The sequence below is a fragment of the Paramisgurnus dabryanus genome, chromosome 19 (assembly GCF_030506205.2).
Source record: "Paramisgurnus dabryanus chromosome 19, PD_genome_1.1, whole genome shotgun sequence".
Taxonomy (NCBI): domain Eukaryota; kingdom Metazoa; phylum Chordata; class Actinopteri; order Cypriniformes; family Cobitidae; genus Paramisgurnus; species Paramisgurnus dabryanus.
The window spans coordinates 13,944,325-13,964,082 of record NC_133355.1 but is presented as its reverse complement, the minus strand read 5'-3'; the positions used below and the strand labels follow the sequence as shown (position 1 = coordinate 13,964,082).

Genomic DNA, 19,758 nt, shown 5'->3' with positions numbered 1-19,758 from the left:
CATCGCCACCTGTCCGAACCACATCATTAAATAAGAAAAAAAACACTCAGCGGTCATAATTAAGCAAAAAATTGGGCTAATAACGAACGTGTCACGGGTGAACGTGCGATCGGAAATTATAATATGGCAGACCGTGGCAAATCAGGAAGGCAGTGGAAATAAAGTGGTCAGGGGGTGGCATTAAAACATAATGGACACTTGCAGTTCATGAACGGAGACAGAAAAGAATTTTTGGTATAGAAAGGATTTTGTAGATATTATTTGATAGCTTTAATTTAGAATCACACAAATTCAGCTATGCAAACAAAACAAAACATGATTTATCATAATAGATTCACTTCTTGTGTTGTTATTCCGATGCTGCTAGGTTTGGTTTGGTTACAGCAGGCTCATGCCATTAAAACCAACAATGTGGATACATTTACACTCAGCATGCACATAGAGTAATCTCAGGATGTTGTAACATTGCCTGCAGTAACATGTATCATAAATATATATATATATATTCGTTTTAATGCAGCATATACAATGTGTGGATAGACAACACTGCCTGTTTATATGCATCAAATAAGCATAAAAACACAACCCGCCTTGACACCAAACTGCAAATAACACACCATTAATTCTGTTATGACAGCTAAGCAATGCTTTTTAACAATATTTTTCAACATGCTACAGCGTGTTATATTTTAATCAGTACAATATTACTATTTCCAACAGTAAAATCAACCTAACCTCCTTATACAGTTTGAATTCACAACATCACATCTGGGTACAGCTGTTTTAATGAGACAAATGCCTACGGACCACCCACAGTCACTGACCGCCTGATACAAATAGCAGAGAAAGCAAACACACTTCCTAAATCTGGCAACCTCTAATCCCACTGGATGCTTTTACACAACTTCCTGAAATATGATAGGGAAAAGCATGTTATTCAATCAAATTTCAAGGAAACAAAATCGTGTTAAAATGGTAGCAGGTGGATACATTGAAATCTATATACGTTAATTCTGCTTATATGTAGACTGCAACACTCATTGTGTGTGCACGCCGTCAACGACTAGTCTCTTTCAATGACGCTGTTAGGTGGCATTCCTAATTCTGATTATCTTAGTAACAAATGATGGATACACATAATAAGAGCTGATACCAAAATGTGATGCAAAAACATTGTAGGTCACTGATTGGTCTGAGAGAATCGTCACTACCAGTGTCATCGCTAAAATGTAAAGATTAGCTTTACCTTCATGCTAGCTTGCACTGTCTCGAGTAAACCTGTTGTCATATTTGCTTTGCTTTGAAGGAACACTCCACTTTTTTTGAAAATATGCTAATTCTTACAGCTCCCCTAGGGTTAAACAAGTGATTTTTACCGTTTTGGAATCCATTCAGCTGATCTCGGGGTCTGGCGCTAGCACTTTTAGCATAGCTTAGCATAATCCATCGAATCTGATTAGACCATTAGCATCACACTCAAAAATAACCAAAGAGTTTCGTTATTTTTCTATTTAAAACTTGACTCTTCTGTAGTTACATCGTTTACGAAGACAGACGCAAAATTAAAAGTTGCGATTTTCTCGGCAGATATGGCTAGGAACTATACTCTCAAACTGGTGTAATAATCATGATGTAACATGGCTGCAGCAGGCGTAGGGATATTACGCACTCCCCGCAAATAGTCCCCCTGCTATTGAAAGTAACCAAGGGGACTATTTTCAGGCAGTGCGCTGCATATTTTCAAAAAAAGTGTCCCTTTAAGTTCCTAGATTCCCTTTAAGCAATGAAAAAGATCCACAAGTTAAGAATCAGGAACACCATACATACCAACTTTTTTCCAGACTTGCAGTTTGTGGCGGCACATTCACGACGCGCACGTCCACATGTTTGCATAAATGCAACTTAAATTACTGACGCCACGAGTGTTTGTACAGAAACCGTCATGTGAGACAGAGGTAGTAACCTCATTCACACAGACCTCTGGTCCCAGAAAATACCCGTAAAATTGCCAGACAAGCGTCTGTGTGAACAAAAACTCGTTCCGTTAATCTTCTGGGATCGTTGCCGGAAACAGGACCTAGTAAGATACGCGGGTAACCCTCTGTGTGAACAAGAATGCCATAAAGGGCGTGTCGAAGTGAGGACGCGCGCGTCATCATCACAACACAAGTTATGGTTCAGCTCCTTACAACGAGAGATAACATGTATATAAACATTCACCACGAGAAATGTTGCAAACTAGATTGAAGCAGTTATCAGGAAATGATATATGAGACGCATAAACAGTGACGCACGTGCCGTAGTGAGGACGCGCGTGTAATGGCAACATGAAGTTGGTTCAACTCTTTAAAATCAGGGATTTACAACATTCACTACGAGAAATGTCAGCATACTAGACTGAAGCGGATATCAGGTAAGTTAGCTCGTTACTTACTGCGTTGAAACGGAGATCATTCAGCAGCATAAAAGAATATCGCGTCACGTGCTCATTTGAGCTATAATAAACGAAAATACCCGCATGTCATCCCAACGAGATATATTGTTCAGCTCCTCAAAATGCGGGTTTTAAATGCATATAAACAATCACGATGAGAAATGTCTGAAAACTGTATCAAAGCAGAAATCAGGGAGCTTGTCAAATATACACTCTGAAGCTGAGATCATTCACCAGAATAGAACTGTGCATTCACGCGCTCCTTTGTAGTCTTATCATAAACAAAAATGCACGCGAGTTGTTTCTGGAGAGAGAAATAATAAATAATATGCAAACTTCAGACGCTGCGTAGAAGAGAGGGCGGGACTTTCAACATGTCACGTGTCTTTCCGGGACCATCAGATGCCGTGTAAACTTGGCAGTGTGAATGAATAAAATATCAAGCGGTCCCGTAAAATTCCAGGATGCCTGTCCCGTGTATCTTACGAAAAATCTGTGTGAAAAGGGCTAGTGATAAACGCGATGTGCAAACAATTATTTGTGGTGGTCAATTTTAATTTTGTGGCACACATAAATTAAAAAATGTATGGGAATGTGCAACGACGCGCTCACTTGTATGATGTCACAGCAGTAGGCACACAAATATAACAACACGCCTATAATCCCTCCCACTCCGAAGTGTTACTAAACTCGATAGAAATGCTAACCAAGCCAATGTGAGGTGAGCTGACCCGACCTAAACCGTGGCGTATTATGCAATGAAAAAGCACCAAATATGTACCCGTGATGTATTATTACGAACTTTTTGGGTGCAAAGGTGTACTTTTTGAAAGGGTTTTTTGACAGCGAGGGAGCATTAATTGACCATTTGTTCTTGGCCACTGAAGTTGTGTATTGAATAAAACTCCAGCACAACAAATCATAGCAGGGGCAGACATTTTAAAAAACAGACCTTGCAACAGAGGCAAGTCTACTGACCGCGACTGGAAGCGGGCTCATGATCAATCCATCACAAATGTATTGGCACACCATTGGCTGAAACAAGGCACCATCTGCGTTCCTCCGTCTGGCCTCTGTCAGAACAGGTGATGGCCGCATCGCTCCTTCTGGTTCTCATTGAGCCCAATTCAGCCGAAATATAACATCTCAACACTAATAAGGTACGTAAAATATGAGCATCTCTTGCCATGTTTAGCCCACGCTCAGTTTGGACAGATCACTCGATGAGGAAACATCTGAGGTGGAAAGAGGATGCAGAAAACTTGTTTTCTTCGATGCACGGGTGGTTTTGACTGATTTTTCATTATCAGGAAAGCTATCAAGAGGAGGGGGTGAGCGATTAAAGCGGATAATAACATTAGATGGAGATGATGACAAGAAAAAGTGATGCTGTTGAATTTCATTCAATGTCTGATGGGTGAATTTACTACTTGCTACTATGTTTGTTACTTCTTCCACTACCATCTCTGTGGATTTTCGGAAGTCCATCTTATAAACAGAAGATATGCATATAAAGTGGAAACACAAAGACTTTATGTATCAAAGGCCTGCAGAAGATCAACCAAACAGAATAACATAAAGGGCCCTTTCGAAGAAGTGACTTTAATTTTCTCACAATGTTACCATCAAACTGAAAGTAAGTGTCATAAAGGGGCCCAGGGGCTTAATAACTACCCCTGCGAAGAGCGTAAATCTTTAATAGGGGGCAATCTAAGCCCGCAGCTACTCTGAAACGTATACTCCAAAATACTTACATAGAGGAATAGGTAGAGGGCACAAACAATTTGACATTTACACACACACACAAAAGGTACCAATCAGTTACTTACAAATAAGTCTCATCAGTACCCATCCTTCAGGCAATCCTAGTCTGTAAATATTTATATACTGATTCCTATCAAGGGCCAGACCGGTTTAAACCAATCCACAGTGTGTGATTCTGTGAGGCTCTGACACACTGCGGCTGATGTAAGCCAGAGCTCATAATAATTTGATAACAGCTGGGACTTAATGCACATTCACACAGAGGATGTTTTGGGAAAAAGCAAAGAGGAAAAAACACGGATTTAAGTCAGATTTTTCAGCAACATGGCATTGCATTAACAATGAAAAATTAAAAAATATTAAATGCATCAAAATAAAACATTAAGCACACTTGCATCTAAAAGCATTTGCAATCCATTTCCAGATTGCAAAGTAAAAAAATATATTTAATACTGAAAAATCTTAGCAGAAAAAAATCTGATTTTATTAATTGGGAAGTGATTAGATTAGAAAAGCCCATTACAGGCTATGTGGTTGGAGGGGAGCGGAAGAAAAATGAGATGGCTCAGTGATATCAGATAACAAAAAACGAAAATAACCTAACCTAACCTATCCAAATCTTTTTTTTTAAGTTGGCTTTTTTGTGCCTTTTTACATTTTTTTTGTAATAATATTACAGTTACCATGCAAAAAATGTCTAGTTACTATTTACTTTTTTTTTTAAGTTGGCTTTTTTGTGCCTTTATTTAGACAGAATATTGGAGAGAACAGTGGCGGCTCGTGACTGCTCATCCTAGGGGCGCTAATTCTAAATAAGTGTTCGGAGTGTCATGTGTGTTGCTTGGGTTCAAAATATGTGTTTGTTGCATCATGTGAACCATGTGCATCACTTGTTTTGTCAAAATAAGTGCCTGCTGCACATGCGTCAAAACTGTTTATAATAAAAGAGACGCTCAAGTTCACAAAATACACGCAAGACACTTCCTTAACAGTAAACTCTGATTACGCATGAGATTATGCGAGTATCTGACAAACACAAGCATCTCTTTTATCATAAACCCTTTAGACGCATCTGCAGCAGGCACTTATTTTGACAAGACATGTGATGTACCACACGCATGACGGGCTACATACATGTTGTAACAAACTTCGCATCGAGCGATGGAGATAGCAGAGCGGGACTGGCAAAGGACCTCAGAGACAGAAATCTGACTCAGGTCACTGTGAGCACATTGGTGCTATACTGTATGTCAGCTCACTAACCACGGGGCACTGACAACCTAACTGAATCTTCTAATGACAAACCTAACCCAAGCATACTGTACATGCATTAACTCTTCCCAGACCTTTCTCAAGAAATGGTCATTACAAGGATGGCCTTACAAAACTTTAATTTTTTGAGTGGGTGCCTGGATGCCTTTCAATGGCATCTGATCTACAAGCAAACCAAAACTAATATGTAATGAAGAACAGTGCATACAGTTTCTCAATTAGTTTACTTCATACAATCTGTCCATTTTCCCCAACTGAAGACTGTAGACAATAATCACTTCTCATCATGCTCAACAAGAGAGCGGGAAAGAGACATTTTGGCAGGCAATTAAATGTGTAACAGCACCAATTAGGGCTAATGATAGATTGTTGATCAGACCTGGAGAATGTAGCAGCAATTCTTCACAGAAAAGAGAACGTATGGATGGGAAAAAAAGTGTGTGTGTGTTTTGGCACAGCAGGGAGAAAACGTTCAATAGTCCAGTGAAAAGCAACAATCAGGCACATTGAAAAAATTAGAGGTGGAACCCCTGGGTCAACCGAGAGGGAAAATTAGGTGTATTTGTCAGAAGCTTGCAGTGAAAATGTCTCATAATTAAGACCATTTATCCATCGAAGTCAAACAGCTGTTTATACGGTTTGGAGAGGTCACTGCTCATGCAGAGACGAGCTCTTGTGGCGTATCGTGTGTTTTCCCTTTCATGCACCTGCCTACTGAATCAAACTCCAGTCCTTGTAATTTAAGACTGGATTTTCAAAGTTTCATAATTGGGCTTATTGTAGCCTGTCACGGCTAATAAAAGCTTAGCTTCTTTTGTCATGACACAAAACCTTAAAGAAAAGCTAGTTTTATGAATTTAGCATTTAGAAAGAGCGGTGACATGCCATTTTTATGGTGCTCGGGAATTTTTTTGATATTACAGTACATTTATCAATATGGTATTGCTGCTGTGCAGTGTTGGAAAGTAACTAATTACTAGTAATAATATTAATGTAATAATATTACGTTACGACTTTAGTATATCTGAAGAGATTGGTTCCAAAACTCATTTAAAAAAAATGCGTTACCGCCAAAATCAGTATTGTATCAGGTCGGTATTAAAAAGTAAATTCTTCCTTTTACGCAAAATCTGATATCCGCCATGTTATTCTGTCATCTTTTTTCCAAACTGCGACAAACGCCAGTCCTCCATCTCTGCAGAATGCAATAAATACGCTTAACCAATCACAGCGCACCATTCCACGCATTGTAAACAATAAAGGTGGCACAGAATCCACACAGAATCCTAGTTTTCCTCATCTACTTTGTACTTCGGGATCAACAAACAAACAAAATAGTAATTTTGATGGCATTGATAAACCTGTGGCGGGGAAGAAACGTAAGCCATCAAAATCAAATAATTTACATGAGAAGCACTCGGGCGAAGAAAAAATGCCGGCTGTTGTTTGTTCTTACACGACAGCATCAAGCTTTTGTAATGCTAACACATTGACCCCAGAGGATCTTATAAAAAACCTTCCATTATTTTACCTGAAGTCAATGAAAATCGAGCAGGACCAAAACATTTTACAGCTGATCACTGTCAAAATGGTTCAGTGACGACTTACCAAGGATGACAGCAGCAATAACAGTGTTATTAATATGACAAAGTAAGTGATTTGATTAATGCCATTAATGTTTATGTTTTTAATCAGTGTATACCACTAGTCAACTAAATACATTTTTATATTCATGAACATTTATATATTGATTCAATAGATTTATAGCATTTTGCCGAAAAAAATAATCAGTTTTTATAATAAATCTTTTAAAAATCAAATTATGGATTTGAATGTTAAACGTTATCATAACCCAAAGATGCTATGTGAAAGTTTTTAACAGAAAATAGTGGTTTTCATCTTGTCACTTTCTTTTATAGAAAACACATTTTTACAGAAATTTGTCAAAATGGATTTATTGCGTTTTGGAACCAAACTCTTTATATGTTACAGCTTTATTAAATTACAGAGTTGTTTAAAAAATAGTTTTAGGCAATAATTTAATTATTTAAATGATCCAATTACCAAAAAAAATATTACTTTGAAATAAGTAACTAGTAATGAGTAATATATAACATTTGAGTAGCCCAACACTGCAGCTGTGTCACTCTGGGTAGCCCCACCCACCCCAATCTCATTGGTCTAAATGAAAAACATTGTTTGATTCACATTCTGTGCAGACAGACTTATTGTGTGGCATTATTGCTTCAATATCTCACACACTGTATAATAATGTTATTTTATCTAACTGAAATAATGGCAGTTCACGTAAACCATATTGGTTTAACTCGTCTCTTAGGAGAAAGACCAAACAGCTTTGGCCTTTAGGTCACTCAGAACCGAAGGGCACCATCAAAAGAGCAACATCAAGGAGCACTGGCAACTCTGACCTGGCCTGAACGCTAAAAAACTATAAATATCTCATTAACAGCCCTCAGTAGTGCCTTCTCTCCTTTAATGCCCACAATATTGATCTTACTGGTGAGGTCCACAGCCTATTGCTGGGAAACCAACTGCATGGCAATGGCCAGTGTGTATCTGCGCGCTGCAGTGGATGTTTGTGCGTACGCAAGTGTGAGTGTAGCTCTGAGAGCATCTTGGCGTCTGGCGGACGGAGAGCTCAGTGGTTTTGCTCTGCCGATGGGCGGGTGCAGACAGCGCGGAACCGGGCCAATGTCTTTTTAATGGCAACGCTGCACTCTGGAAAACGATGCACGAGATGCCGCGCTGTGAAACTCAAACTTACAGCCATTTTAATTTTTGATTTCTAATCCTGCCAACGCTACAATGCTTTTCTTTATTGAGCGGATGGCTACACCTGCCAGACCTCCAGGGGAAATCTGTCCAAATTAGTTCAGTGTGGAGATGATCGATATTACAATGCTTTCAAGTATTTTTGGCATAAAATACTTAGGATTTTTAAAAGATTCATGTATATAAATCTCTGATGTGGGAGTTGTTGACAGGCTATTTTAATATGAAAAAGCTGTCTTTTCAATACTGTGAAAAAGTTTGGGCCATGCAGCAGTCCATACACTATAGGCCAGTGTCACTATGTCCAATGTACATGTGTGCTTGCAAACTGATACACTGTTCTGCAATATATTTAACATTGTTGATAATCTTTCTGAATATGACACTGTACTGTATTTTTATTGTCACATCAAAAAAATGTTCCTTAAATACCCATTAAAAATATTTGTGGTTGAGCCAGTGAAAATATTGGAAGTGCAAGTGAAAATCTGAACTCCTGACCTTCACAAACACTGAGCATTTCATGTCTACACTATGTACTGTATGTGTGTGCCTGTGTGTGTTTTCCCATCTTCAGAGGTCTCAACCTCTGTTTTATTAGTAGTATGTACAACATGCGTCATCGGGTCTGCTTCTGCTGTCCTTGAAAACACACACACAGACGCACACACCTTTGTCTTTTCTTTAGGTGTATGGTGCAGCAACAGGCCCCTCTCTGACCTCCACAGCCCACGTTGTGCAGCACTGCAAGGTGCTATATGAAGAGGAAAGTAAAATGGCAGAGCTAAGATTAGAGCTGCAGTTCTGTTACAGAACACAGAGACTGAAGCAGAAATATAAGTGGGGAGTTCATGGGTATTTTAATCCGAGGTGGGTGGTAGTTGGAGAAAACTGGTAAAAAATGATGAGATCAACATGGTATAAAAACAACGGATGTTCAGCTTTAATAAAAACAAGCTGGGTTTCCATCAAAACGTGAAGCGAATTATTTCTAAATTCGCAAAAAAGAAAAACAAACAAATGCGAATTAGATGCGTTTCAATCAAGTTCGAGCGAATGACTGTGGTATTGGTAATCTAGTAACCAACAGTAAACAAATCACGGCATACATTTATTAGCAATGCAGCTTGTAATTGCCATCTGGATGCTGTACACAGAAAAATAAATGCTGAATTTTTGATGCATTTTCTTTGGTTGGGTGCATGAATAATCCCTTGCTATTTATTGTATGTGCAAAACAAAACAAAGTACTTTTATATGGAAAATGTATTTTCACTGCCTTCAGTAAAATAAAATAACTTTTGAATTCGACATGCTAAAGAGATCATTCTTTTTTTGGGTGTTTACTGTCTGCTGCTGTTAACAACCAGAACTGTCTGCAGTCTGCTAGAGCACACAGAACCATTGTTATTTACTTTCAAAGACAGTGTTTACAACACAAAAAAGAAAATTTGGTGGTTCATCATATGAAAAACAACCTAAATAATGATTATTTGTCACAAACAGCAGCGTGTAACTTTGAAGAGTTTTCTGTTTAATTATATAAAGATATTATTCCTCCATTCAGTTGGAGTAAAATAACTTTAGCATAGATTATGATAGAAAAAAATTCATTTTTCCTCTGTAAGCTGACATTAGCTAGAATCAACTGTCAGATTGCTGGAGCACCCAGGGCCAGAGTTATACACTTTCAAATAAAGACTTTAGAAAAAAGCGCTTATTTATTTTGTTTTTATTATAGCACTGACAACACATACAATGATCAATTTCAATCTAGACATTGTTCTTTAACAAAGCATTCACATAAAATGTCCAGTAAATGTACTTATCCCGCAATAGTTAGTTTGTCTAGAACAAAGCACTCACATACCTCATATGGATAATATACTTATGTCGCAATAGGTAGCCTGTCTGGAACCGAGCTGATTTAAACAACAATAGTGTATGGCACTTGCTTGGTCTGGTAGCTGGTTTGTTAGTGGCCTAGAGTTGTCTACGGCAGTTCCCAAACTTTTTTTTTTTTGCAAACTTTTTTGCATCCCTTCGTGGCCCCCCAAAGAAAATTTATGACATAAAACATTGTAAAACTTAAATTTTAATTAAAACACAACTTAATATTAAATTAAGCAATGTAGTGCTATTATTTTTCTGAGGTTCAATTACACAGAATTTATTATAATTATTTGTATTTTATAAAATTTCATAAAACTGGGTCCCCCTGGCACCATCTCGGCCCCCCGTTTGAGAATCTCTGGTCTACAGGCCTGAAAATAGCTACAGTGACCTTCCTTTATCCTGCACATCTATTGGCTTGATGAAAAAAAAAATTTAAAAGAATTGTTTGATGTCTTTTTGGGTTGCTTACAGAATCAAAAGGTTCCAGAGTGACTCAAAATGCCTAATTTACAAATAAAACCACATTTTCTGGATGTCTTCCACCAAATCTTTGTCGTCAATAGATGACCGTTTGTTGTTTCTGAATACTTACGCTTGTATCGACATAGTTTGCATTGATTATCTTCAAGGTTAAAAAGAAAACAACTCTCATATTGACTTCCGCCTGACAGTAAATGCTTTTACAGTATGCGTTTTAAAGTAAAACAATTCACTACAATTCACAGACAAACATTCTGCCTTAAAAGTAAAGGATTTTTATGAGACCTATCATTTTTTCACAATCCAGCACACAGATTCACCTTTTCCATATGGATATAATTGACAGTACTTATAAATTGACACCAATTCAAAAGCCTGTTCATGCCACATGTCGTCATTCGGGTCTCTCTGTATGACTTTAATAACAAATTCTGTCTTCTCCCTTTCTAATGATGCCAAACCCTTTGCATTCCAGTAAAAATGAGCCGCTAATGTGCAAACTCAAAGACGTCCTGATTGCGGCCTGATTAAATACTCTTCTTAAGCTGAACTAAGGACTCCATTTAACGGCGGGAATTTTTGTAGGAATGATATCAGAGTATATATTGCTTCCTAGCTTGCACCCACTTTTTCAGCAAGACTTAATCACATCTTCCCAAACATGGCTCAGAAAGCACATCTTCAGGGATCGTCTGGGAAGGAAATTAAAAAAATGAAATTAATCTGACCTCATGGAGGAGAGGAAGGATTCCTAGAAGTGCTGAAATATAATGATACCAATCTGCACCTCTTCCTACCAAGACCCCATGAGAGAAGACCACTGAGCCTCTTCCCAGAGCGCTCACACACACACACATAAAATCAACTTTATAATACAGATCTCTCCACCGCTGTCTCTGAGATTTATTAGCACATCTGGCATGATGTACAGCCCAAAACCGATGCTAAAACACTGACACAAACCCTTTCACACCACACATGCTAAGACATCATTTTTGTATTGTATTTATATATGACAGTTATTGCTTTTGCCTTTTATACAATGCAGTGCTTTGTAAAACTCCCATTGATATTCCAGTATTAAACATATAGTAAAATAATACTCTGTATCCTTATTACACTTTCATGATCCAGACTTAACAGTGCACTGAAACAATTTTTAAACTGTGGGTCAAGACCACTTGTGGGTCGCACAGTGAGATAAAGTGGATTGGTCAAGTAACTTAGCTGTTGCAGTGAGTGACACATAAAAAACAGTTTAGTTAAATACATGACCAGCAATGAAAATTTGGTTGCTCAAAGTCACCTGACTGTTTTGTTGAATGACAAAAACTCTTTAGTTTAATTATAGCAATGACAATAGTTTTACTATAAGGTAGGTGTGACGAGATTTCGTGCGACAAGATCTCGCGAGATTAATTATGAGATTTCTCGTGGAGGTGAAATGCTGGCCGTTTCTCAAATAAGAGAAATTAGAGATTTGTCAGGTTTCTCGCAGGCAGTGACGTCACCGCCTATAGTACAGGTACATATAGTCGTTCAAAAAGCAGATGGGAAATCTGTCTTAAGCTATACTGTTGTATCTCTTCTCATGTCTTCAAAACCTGTAAATGTAACATGAGCTTTTATTTTAGGGGAGACTTTTAAGCGTTACTTTGCGCTTACAGTACTTCCGCGTGTGAAAGATCAATGTCAGACCAGCCGTGATAGAGGGGTCAAGCGTGAGTGATTTCAATGTTAAGTCAATGTGAAGACACGTTGACACGCGTCTGGAGGTCTTGTGGCGCGAATGAGGCGTTTAGCATGGCGCGGTAGATGCGATTCCGCATTTGTCTAGTTTGCGCGAATGGCCCGAATTGAGTGGCCCAACATTTAGGTAGGTGTTGTGTTACGAGGGAAAATGGTCTAAAAATCATTTTGTTTGTTTAAAAGTTTTGCAGCTCCTAAACACGTTCTTATGTAGCCTCCTTTTTGTGTTCAGTATAAGTAGGTATGCAACTATCTCTGCTGTTGCGGCTATCGTCTTTTTGTTCTGCTCGACGCAACTTCATATTTCCTCAGGTTACGAGCGGAGTAAAAACATTCTTGAAATTGAAATAGACATTTAGTTTAATTGCTAAACTACAAGTGAACAAAATTTCAAAGAATTTTAACGAAGACCACAGGAGTTTTACCACCCGAAAAATGGGTAACAAGGGACAAAATAAAGTGATGACATTGAGTTTCAATGGCCAGTATATTGTTATTTTTGAACCCATAAACATGGTATTGGTATCGTTTTAAATGATTTTTCAAACTCTTTCTTCTAAACAACTAGTTTTAGCATTTGACCATGTTAAACATTTTACTCACATACCTAGTATAAGGCTTGAATTTTATTGCGTTTCACCCCTTTGGAATCAAAACCAACAATCGTTAGGAATCAGAATCGATAAGCAGAATCGAATTTGGAATCGGAACCGATAAATTTGAAACGATGCCCAACTCTATTCCTAACCCCTGTGAATTAATTTCAATGTATTGAACATTTCAAGTACTTAAACAAAATGGAAACAAACTTGTTAAAGTTGTTGTATGCAGTAGAGTTTCCGTTTCAAGCACCCAGTCTATTAACTACCTAAATCTTGAGAACATCTATTTTTATCAAACTGTGTGGATGGTTTTTTATTTCCCTTGAAGTGAAACATCTGAGGTAGTCATAGTTACAGGTCTAAAAGCAGTATGTAAACACTAATGAGAAGCAATTATGACTGAATGATTATTTCTCATTAGTCTCAATGCCCACGAACAATTGTAGAGCTGTTTTGCGAGCCATCTGTTCTGCATGTTTGGTATCTATGAGTGGGGTTCATTTTGTATACAGTAGATGATTTCATTTTGATTTTGGTACTTGTACTGTCAAAATCACAAGTCTGAAAACATAGATGGATGGATAAACAGACGGACAGGTTTTGTACTATTTCTGTCTTCGTATTCCACAGAAATAAACACAATGACTTTAAAACTACAAGTATTTAACTTTTCCTTTAAAGTCACATACTGTATCTTGCATTCATTGAACTAAATGATAGAAACCATGTGCTGTGTCAGGCCCTGTCCTCAACAGCACGAAGCAGCCAAATCCATGATTCCCACCATGTGGACAGCTACATGGGGTATGAACAATGAGTGACTTGTACTGGCTGCTTTACTGTAACTGATAAAGTCTCATACTACAGTCTTTCCCACCAGCATTCACAGTGGCCAGAATCTAATTATTTTCCCTGCATGGTCCAGCGTGCCCTAAAGGTTAATTATTGTCTGTCTGCATGATACCCTAATGCCAGAAGACAGTAAAACTGTTAGTCCCTGCAGACAGCAGCTAATGTCTGCCTGTGTGTATCCAAGTGGCCTTTCCAGATGCACTTATGGAGAGTTTTGCCTTCACCTAGATTTAATGAGTGATACAAGCCATCCGTCTGTTTGTACACAGTCTACAAAGCATGACTGCTTGCATTACCGCTCACAGAAGTAAAGCTGAAATTGCCGACAGTCAATGAACAAACAGTACAGTGACATAACCTTTCCTATATTTAAAATGAGTTACATTAGATTTTAAGGATGAACGATCCTTCAGCGAAGTTCCTTCACTTAGGGCTCTTATTCAAGCTTTACATTTATTCAGTCCCTAAAAATGTTGACGTTAGCATTGTTACAGTATTTGCATACTCAACCATTTGAGCTACAAAACATATGTTAAAGGGGCCATGGCATGAAAATCGGACTTTTTCCATGTTTAAGTGCTATGATTGGGGCCCCAGTGCTTCTATCAACCTAGAAAATGTGAAAAAGATCAACCCAGTAACTTAGTTTTGGTAAACCATTCTCTACAAGCACATAAAAATAGGTTGTTGAAATTTGGCTCTCCTTATGATGTCACAAGGAGCTCTTATTATAATAATACCGCCCCAACCACAGCACTTCCATTTAGTGCAGATAGAAAGAGAGAGAGTGAAAGTAAGTCACAGCACAATTGAGTTTCAATTTTAACAAACCACCATCATTGTGATCAGTGTTTGCACTTCATCCGCTCATTTGCATTTTAAAGGACCCACCCAAAACGGCACATTTTGCACACACCTACAAAGTGGCAATTTTAACATGCTGTAATACATTTTTTATATGGTATTTTGAACTAAAACTTCACATGTGCTCTGGGGACACCGAAGATTTATTTGACATCTTAAAAAAGTCTTGTGACATGGCCATTATCAGTATGGGGGATCAAACCCATTACCTGTGTGTAGCAAACTTACCCATTTTATGTAAGTGTTACTGTAACATGATAACAGGATGCTTTACTGATCATTTTGACTGGATGATAAATTTTTTGAATGGTAACAACTTTCTGACCGCTAAACCTGGAACATTCCTATAAACCATCAAGTAATTTTCCATGTTCTTCTGGAATTATAGCTAAATGCAACCGCCAGCTTAACCGCCGGTACACAGCCTTCTTTTTATGTGGACGGAGGCTGAAACCTAAACTCTGACATTTGTGATTTCTCTCAAAAGTAATGTCCATCACTGAAGGATTAAACCTCCTGTCTGCATCAACGTGCTGTCCTTTCTTATGCATGTCAGCACCGGGTTCTCCTCAATCTTAATGCTGACTATAAGGTCAGTAATGATGTTTACATGTATACTATTATAGGTTTGGGTGTGTGTGGGGGTGTATGTACCTTGTGTAAGCAGCTTCAGGGTGCGTACTTCTTCTCTGACGCGAAGCTGAAGCACCTGCTGTAGGATGAACTGCCTCTGACTCTCCTGCATGATGCCCATCCTCTCCAACTTTCTGTCAGTGAGCCTCATCAGAGCTCGACCTGCACACAGACACGCCCATGAAACCAGATCGGTCATTAAAAGGAAAAACATTACAAATTAGACAGTACTAAAACTGCATAGGCTTATAAATCATAACTGATCTTTTCATTTTTAAGAGGCTATTATCAAACCCCCTGTGTAATAAGTTTTGTAATATCCTACAATACAAGGACTTAATGAGAATATATTGTAATTAGCAAAATGAAATAGACTTGAAACTAGATAAAATATGGTCAAGGTCAGACTAAGCTCACCGCCATTTTTAATCATCGCCCCTTATAGTCAAATACTGTCCATCAATGCACCAGTTAATAACTGCCATTGGCGCACCCTGAGTTAAAGCCATTGTCCCATATCACACTGTGCCATAGGGTACTGATGCAGAAATGCCACTAACGCATTTACACCAGGATGAAAATGAATAATTGGTTGTTTTTTCGTGACTGGGCGTCATTATCTATAGAGAAGAGAACATTTTTCAGATGCAGCTGAGCACAATTCAAGGTGATTATGTCGCATTACGAGCGTGAATGTTCATCTCCCGTCACTCGCTCATGTGCTTCCCTAATGATCAAGTTTTTAAAGCTCAGCGTGTCTCATGCGGGGAGGAAAGCCGCACGTGGCTGAAAAACCCACTAAAAGCCAGACAAACCGACTATTTAACTGACCCGAAACCACTTAAGAAGATTTTATGTGGTTATGCAAAAAAATATTAAATGAAATTAAAAGGCGAGAACAAACAGGAAAAATTAAATGCTGCTGTTTATTAGAAAACTGCAGGGAAGCCTGTTTAAAGCCCGTAAAAATATATATATAAAAAAAGAATAATATTAATAAGGCAATTCTGCAAAAAAAACACACACACACACACACAAAAAACAAAATACAGATGTTTACGGCGCTACAAAATTGATTTAAATTTTATTAAATGTATTATTTTATTATCTTATTTAAATAATCAAATTAAGTACTATATTATTTATAATAATAAATGATTACTTTGTAATAATTAAGTCACAGTCGAAGCCCTACAAGTTTGGAACAACATAAGGTTTCTAAAACATAGTACAACCTTGAAAAGTTTTAGCCTTACAGTTAATGGGATGCGATTGTGGAATAACTTGGAGATGAAACGATGTCCAAATATCAACCTGTTTAAATATAAATACATACAAAAGATTTTAGAAAAGTAAAGAAGAAAAAATGAATTGTCATTAGGAGCATTGCTAGCATGATCAGATATGCAAATGTATCTAATCCATTTTTTGCTTTTGTATTATGGTTTTTTGTACTACTGTAAAATGAGAAATATTTATTAAAGGGGCCATGTCACAAGACTTTTTTAAGATGTCAAATAAATCTTTGGTGTCCCCAGAGCACATATGTGAAGTTTTAGCTCGAAATGCCATATAAATAATTTATTATAGCAAGTTTAAATTGCCACTTGGTAGGTGTGTGCAAAAATGTGCCGTTTTGGGTGTGTCCTTAAAAATGCAAATGAGCTGATGAAGTGAAAACACTGATCACAATGATGGTGGTTTGTTGAAACTCAATTGTGTTGTGAACTATTTTCTCTCTCTCTTTCTCTCTGCACTAAATGGCAGTGCTGTGGTTCAATTAAGGGGCGGTATTATTATAATAAGAGCTCCTTATGACATCACAAGGAGAGCCAAATTTCAATTATCTATTTTTTATGTGCTTGTAAAGAATGTTTTTTTAGACAGTAGTTTGAGAGACGACAGGAAAGTAGAGGGTGGAGAGAGGGTATGGGATTGACAAAGTACCTCGAGCCGGGATTCGAACTCGGGTCGCTGAAAGTGCGTTTGCACCATATGTCGGGGCGCTGCCCACTACACCATCGGCTCCGACAAGAATGGTTTAGTCAAAACTAAGCTACTGGGTTGTCCTTTTTACATTTTCTATGTTGATAGAAGCACTTGGGACCCAATCATAGCACTTAAACATGGAAAAAGTTTGAGTTCTGATTTTCATGCCATGGCCCCTTAAATTTTGGAGGAGAGCGCTTATAAGCTCTTTTGCTTAGGCCCACTCCTTTTGTGCAAAATGGTTACTGCTTAAATAAATAAAAAAAAGAAATAAAAAAAGAAAGCTAAACTAGAAAAGGCCCCACTGTGAAAAAGGTACAAAAGCTTTACAAAGGTCCTTATATGTAACATTTAGATACAATGGTGTACTTTCTGAAATGGTATCACCCCAGTGACAGCTTTTGTATTTTCATTTCTGAGAGTCCAAAAAATAAGATGTTTGTAAGGCATGAAAGAAATTTAGAACAAAACCACAGGCACCGATGAAAACCCCCTTTTCATGTCTGATCAACTCAGACTCTCACATTTGCTGCTATCTGTACTGTTTGTTTTAAATGGTGTATCTAGTTGCCATGAGCACAGATGGAGCCTCTTTAGTCACGCAACATTAGATGCAGAAAATCGCAATATGTATGAGGCGTGTAGGTTGAGGTGATGGGGTTAAGGTATTTTAGTATGTTGGTAAATGTCCAAACCATCCCTTCATTTGGCAGCCTTTGGCTAATACGCCTCAATGAGGAACAGAAACTCAGCGTGCATTCATCCTGAATCACTGCCACGAGTATCTCGCTGAGAACATGAGTCAACGTCTGAAATATAAACACTGAGAAGAGAGGAGGGGAGAGGATGGAGAGAAGCGGATAGAAACAAGATGGGAAAAATAATGAGAAAAAAGTTACAAATTGGAGGAAATGGGAAAGACGCCATTCTAAACAAGTAACTGTCCAATAAAAACATTTTAGAAGTTGTTTAGCGGGAACAGCGGGTCATTGGGTGACAGCTGTCTCAGCAAGATAAGGATTCGCAAAATGTAGCCTGTTCTCACAGGTCACACAGCAAAATCTTACTTTCGCCTGCGTTAAACGGCAGAGAACAAAACAACCCAAGGATGTTATGGAGCGCAGTTATGGTCGATTGGGTTTATTATTAAACTGAAAAATAAGCTGTGAGGGATAGACATGCAGTCGAAATTAGGCCATGTCTATGTCTGCAACAAATAGTAAGTACAGTAAAGGAGAGAGTTAGGGCACGCTCATATTATACCGAACTCAACCGAACCATGCCCGAGAGTGATTGTCCCGCCCTCATTACTCCCCCAGAAGCACTCATTCACACTGTACTTTGATCGATCCGATCCCAGGCACACTTTAGTCATTAGGAAGCGATTGTTTGAAATAAAACAGGAAGTAAAGCGCTTTCCTAACACTGGAAACCAACGTGATGCCCCTCATATTGCTTAGCTGATCTGTCGCATATGCAGCTCGGACAATCACGTAACCCTGCGGCATGCTTCAGAACGTTTTTACAACAGCAGATGAAGGTAAGTGGTCGCGCAATTGGCGTCTCTTCTTTTGAACCGCACGATTTGCAATCACACTGCACGTCCTGAGCCCAAGTACACCTCTGCAAGCCCGCCAGGGTGCGATTAACCCATAGATTGTGAAAATATATGGCTTTAGTGTCCGTGATGTCAGCCATAGGTCTGTGACTAGCTTTTTTGAAGCTTAAAGGAGGCGGTGCATTAGCAATAATGATGATGCACAAATAATGATGAACTAATGGATGTACAGGTATGTGCTTTTTGAAGCCTCGCCATGTTGATCTCTATATATGGGTTAATTTTAAACAAGCGATGGGTTAAAAAGGGACGAGCAATCCATTGGGTTGCAATTTAACCTTTGCTAGGTTGTTTTAAGCCAAAATGCTACATTGTTTTAACCCATTGTTGGGTCAACAGTCATTTTCTGGATTAATTTAACCTCAATTGTTAGGTTGGTCCCTTTTCGACCCAATGCTGGGTGTACATCGGGGATTGGATGAAGTTAAGTAAATTATGATATTTTGGGTAGCTTCTCCTTTAACATTTAAAAAATGACACATGATACTCAAACAATATCTAGCCTGTGCATCGTGTGCATTTGCCCTTTAAGCTGTTTTGTTTTTTTAAGACTTTTAAATTCTCATTCCTGTGAAATATCTAAGCCAGGTGTCTGTACAAACATTAATGCTGTTTTCTAAGTTCATGGCCTGTATCCACTTATCCTTGTGCAATTAACAGGGAAAAATTTAACAGCGTATTGGATTGCAGCATTCTGATTAGACTGAAATCACACTCCACACTTGGCTTCTCTTATATCCTGTTGTGACTGTTATCCATTAAACAATGCAGATACAATAATCATCAAACTATGGCTGGAGGCACAAACAAAA

At 38.3% G+C, this 19,758-nt stretch overlaps 1 protein-coding gene across 4 annotated transcripts in view; it reads right to left on the bottom strand.

The window, feature by feature from the left end:
* Positions 1–19,758, bottom strand: part of samd12 (sterile alpha motif domain containing 12) — a 112,909-nt gene that overhangs the window by 62,915 nt on the left and 30,236 nt on the right. For 3 of the 4 annotated variants that reach the window (XR_010544843.2, XM_065290457.2, XM_065290446.2), the window contains exons 4-5: positions 15,361–15,501; positions 8,935–9,017 (exon numbers count right to left, since the gene is read on the bottom strand). Coding sequence is in view for 3 of the 4 variants with exons in the window: in XM_065290457.2 (XP_065146529.1) it covers positions 8,935–9,017; positions 15,361–15,501 (224 nt within the window). In the remaining variant the exon portion in view is untranslated. The remainder of the gene's footprint in view (positions 1–8,934; positions 9,018–15,360; positions 15,502–19,758) is intronic. The other variant, XM_065290464.2, reaches the window with a different exon arrangement.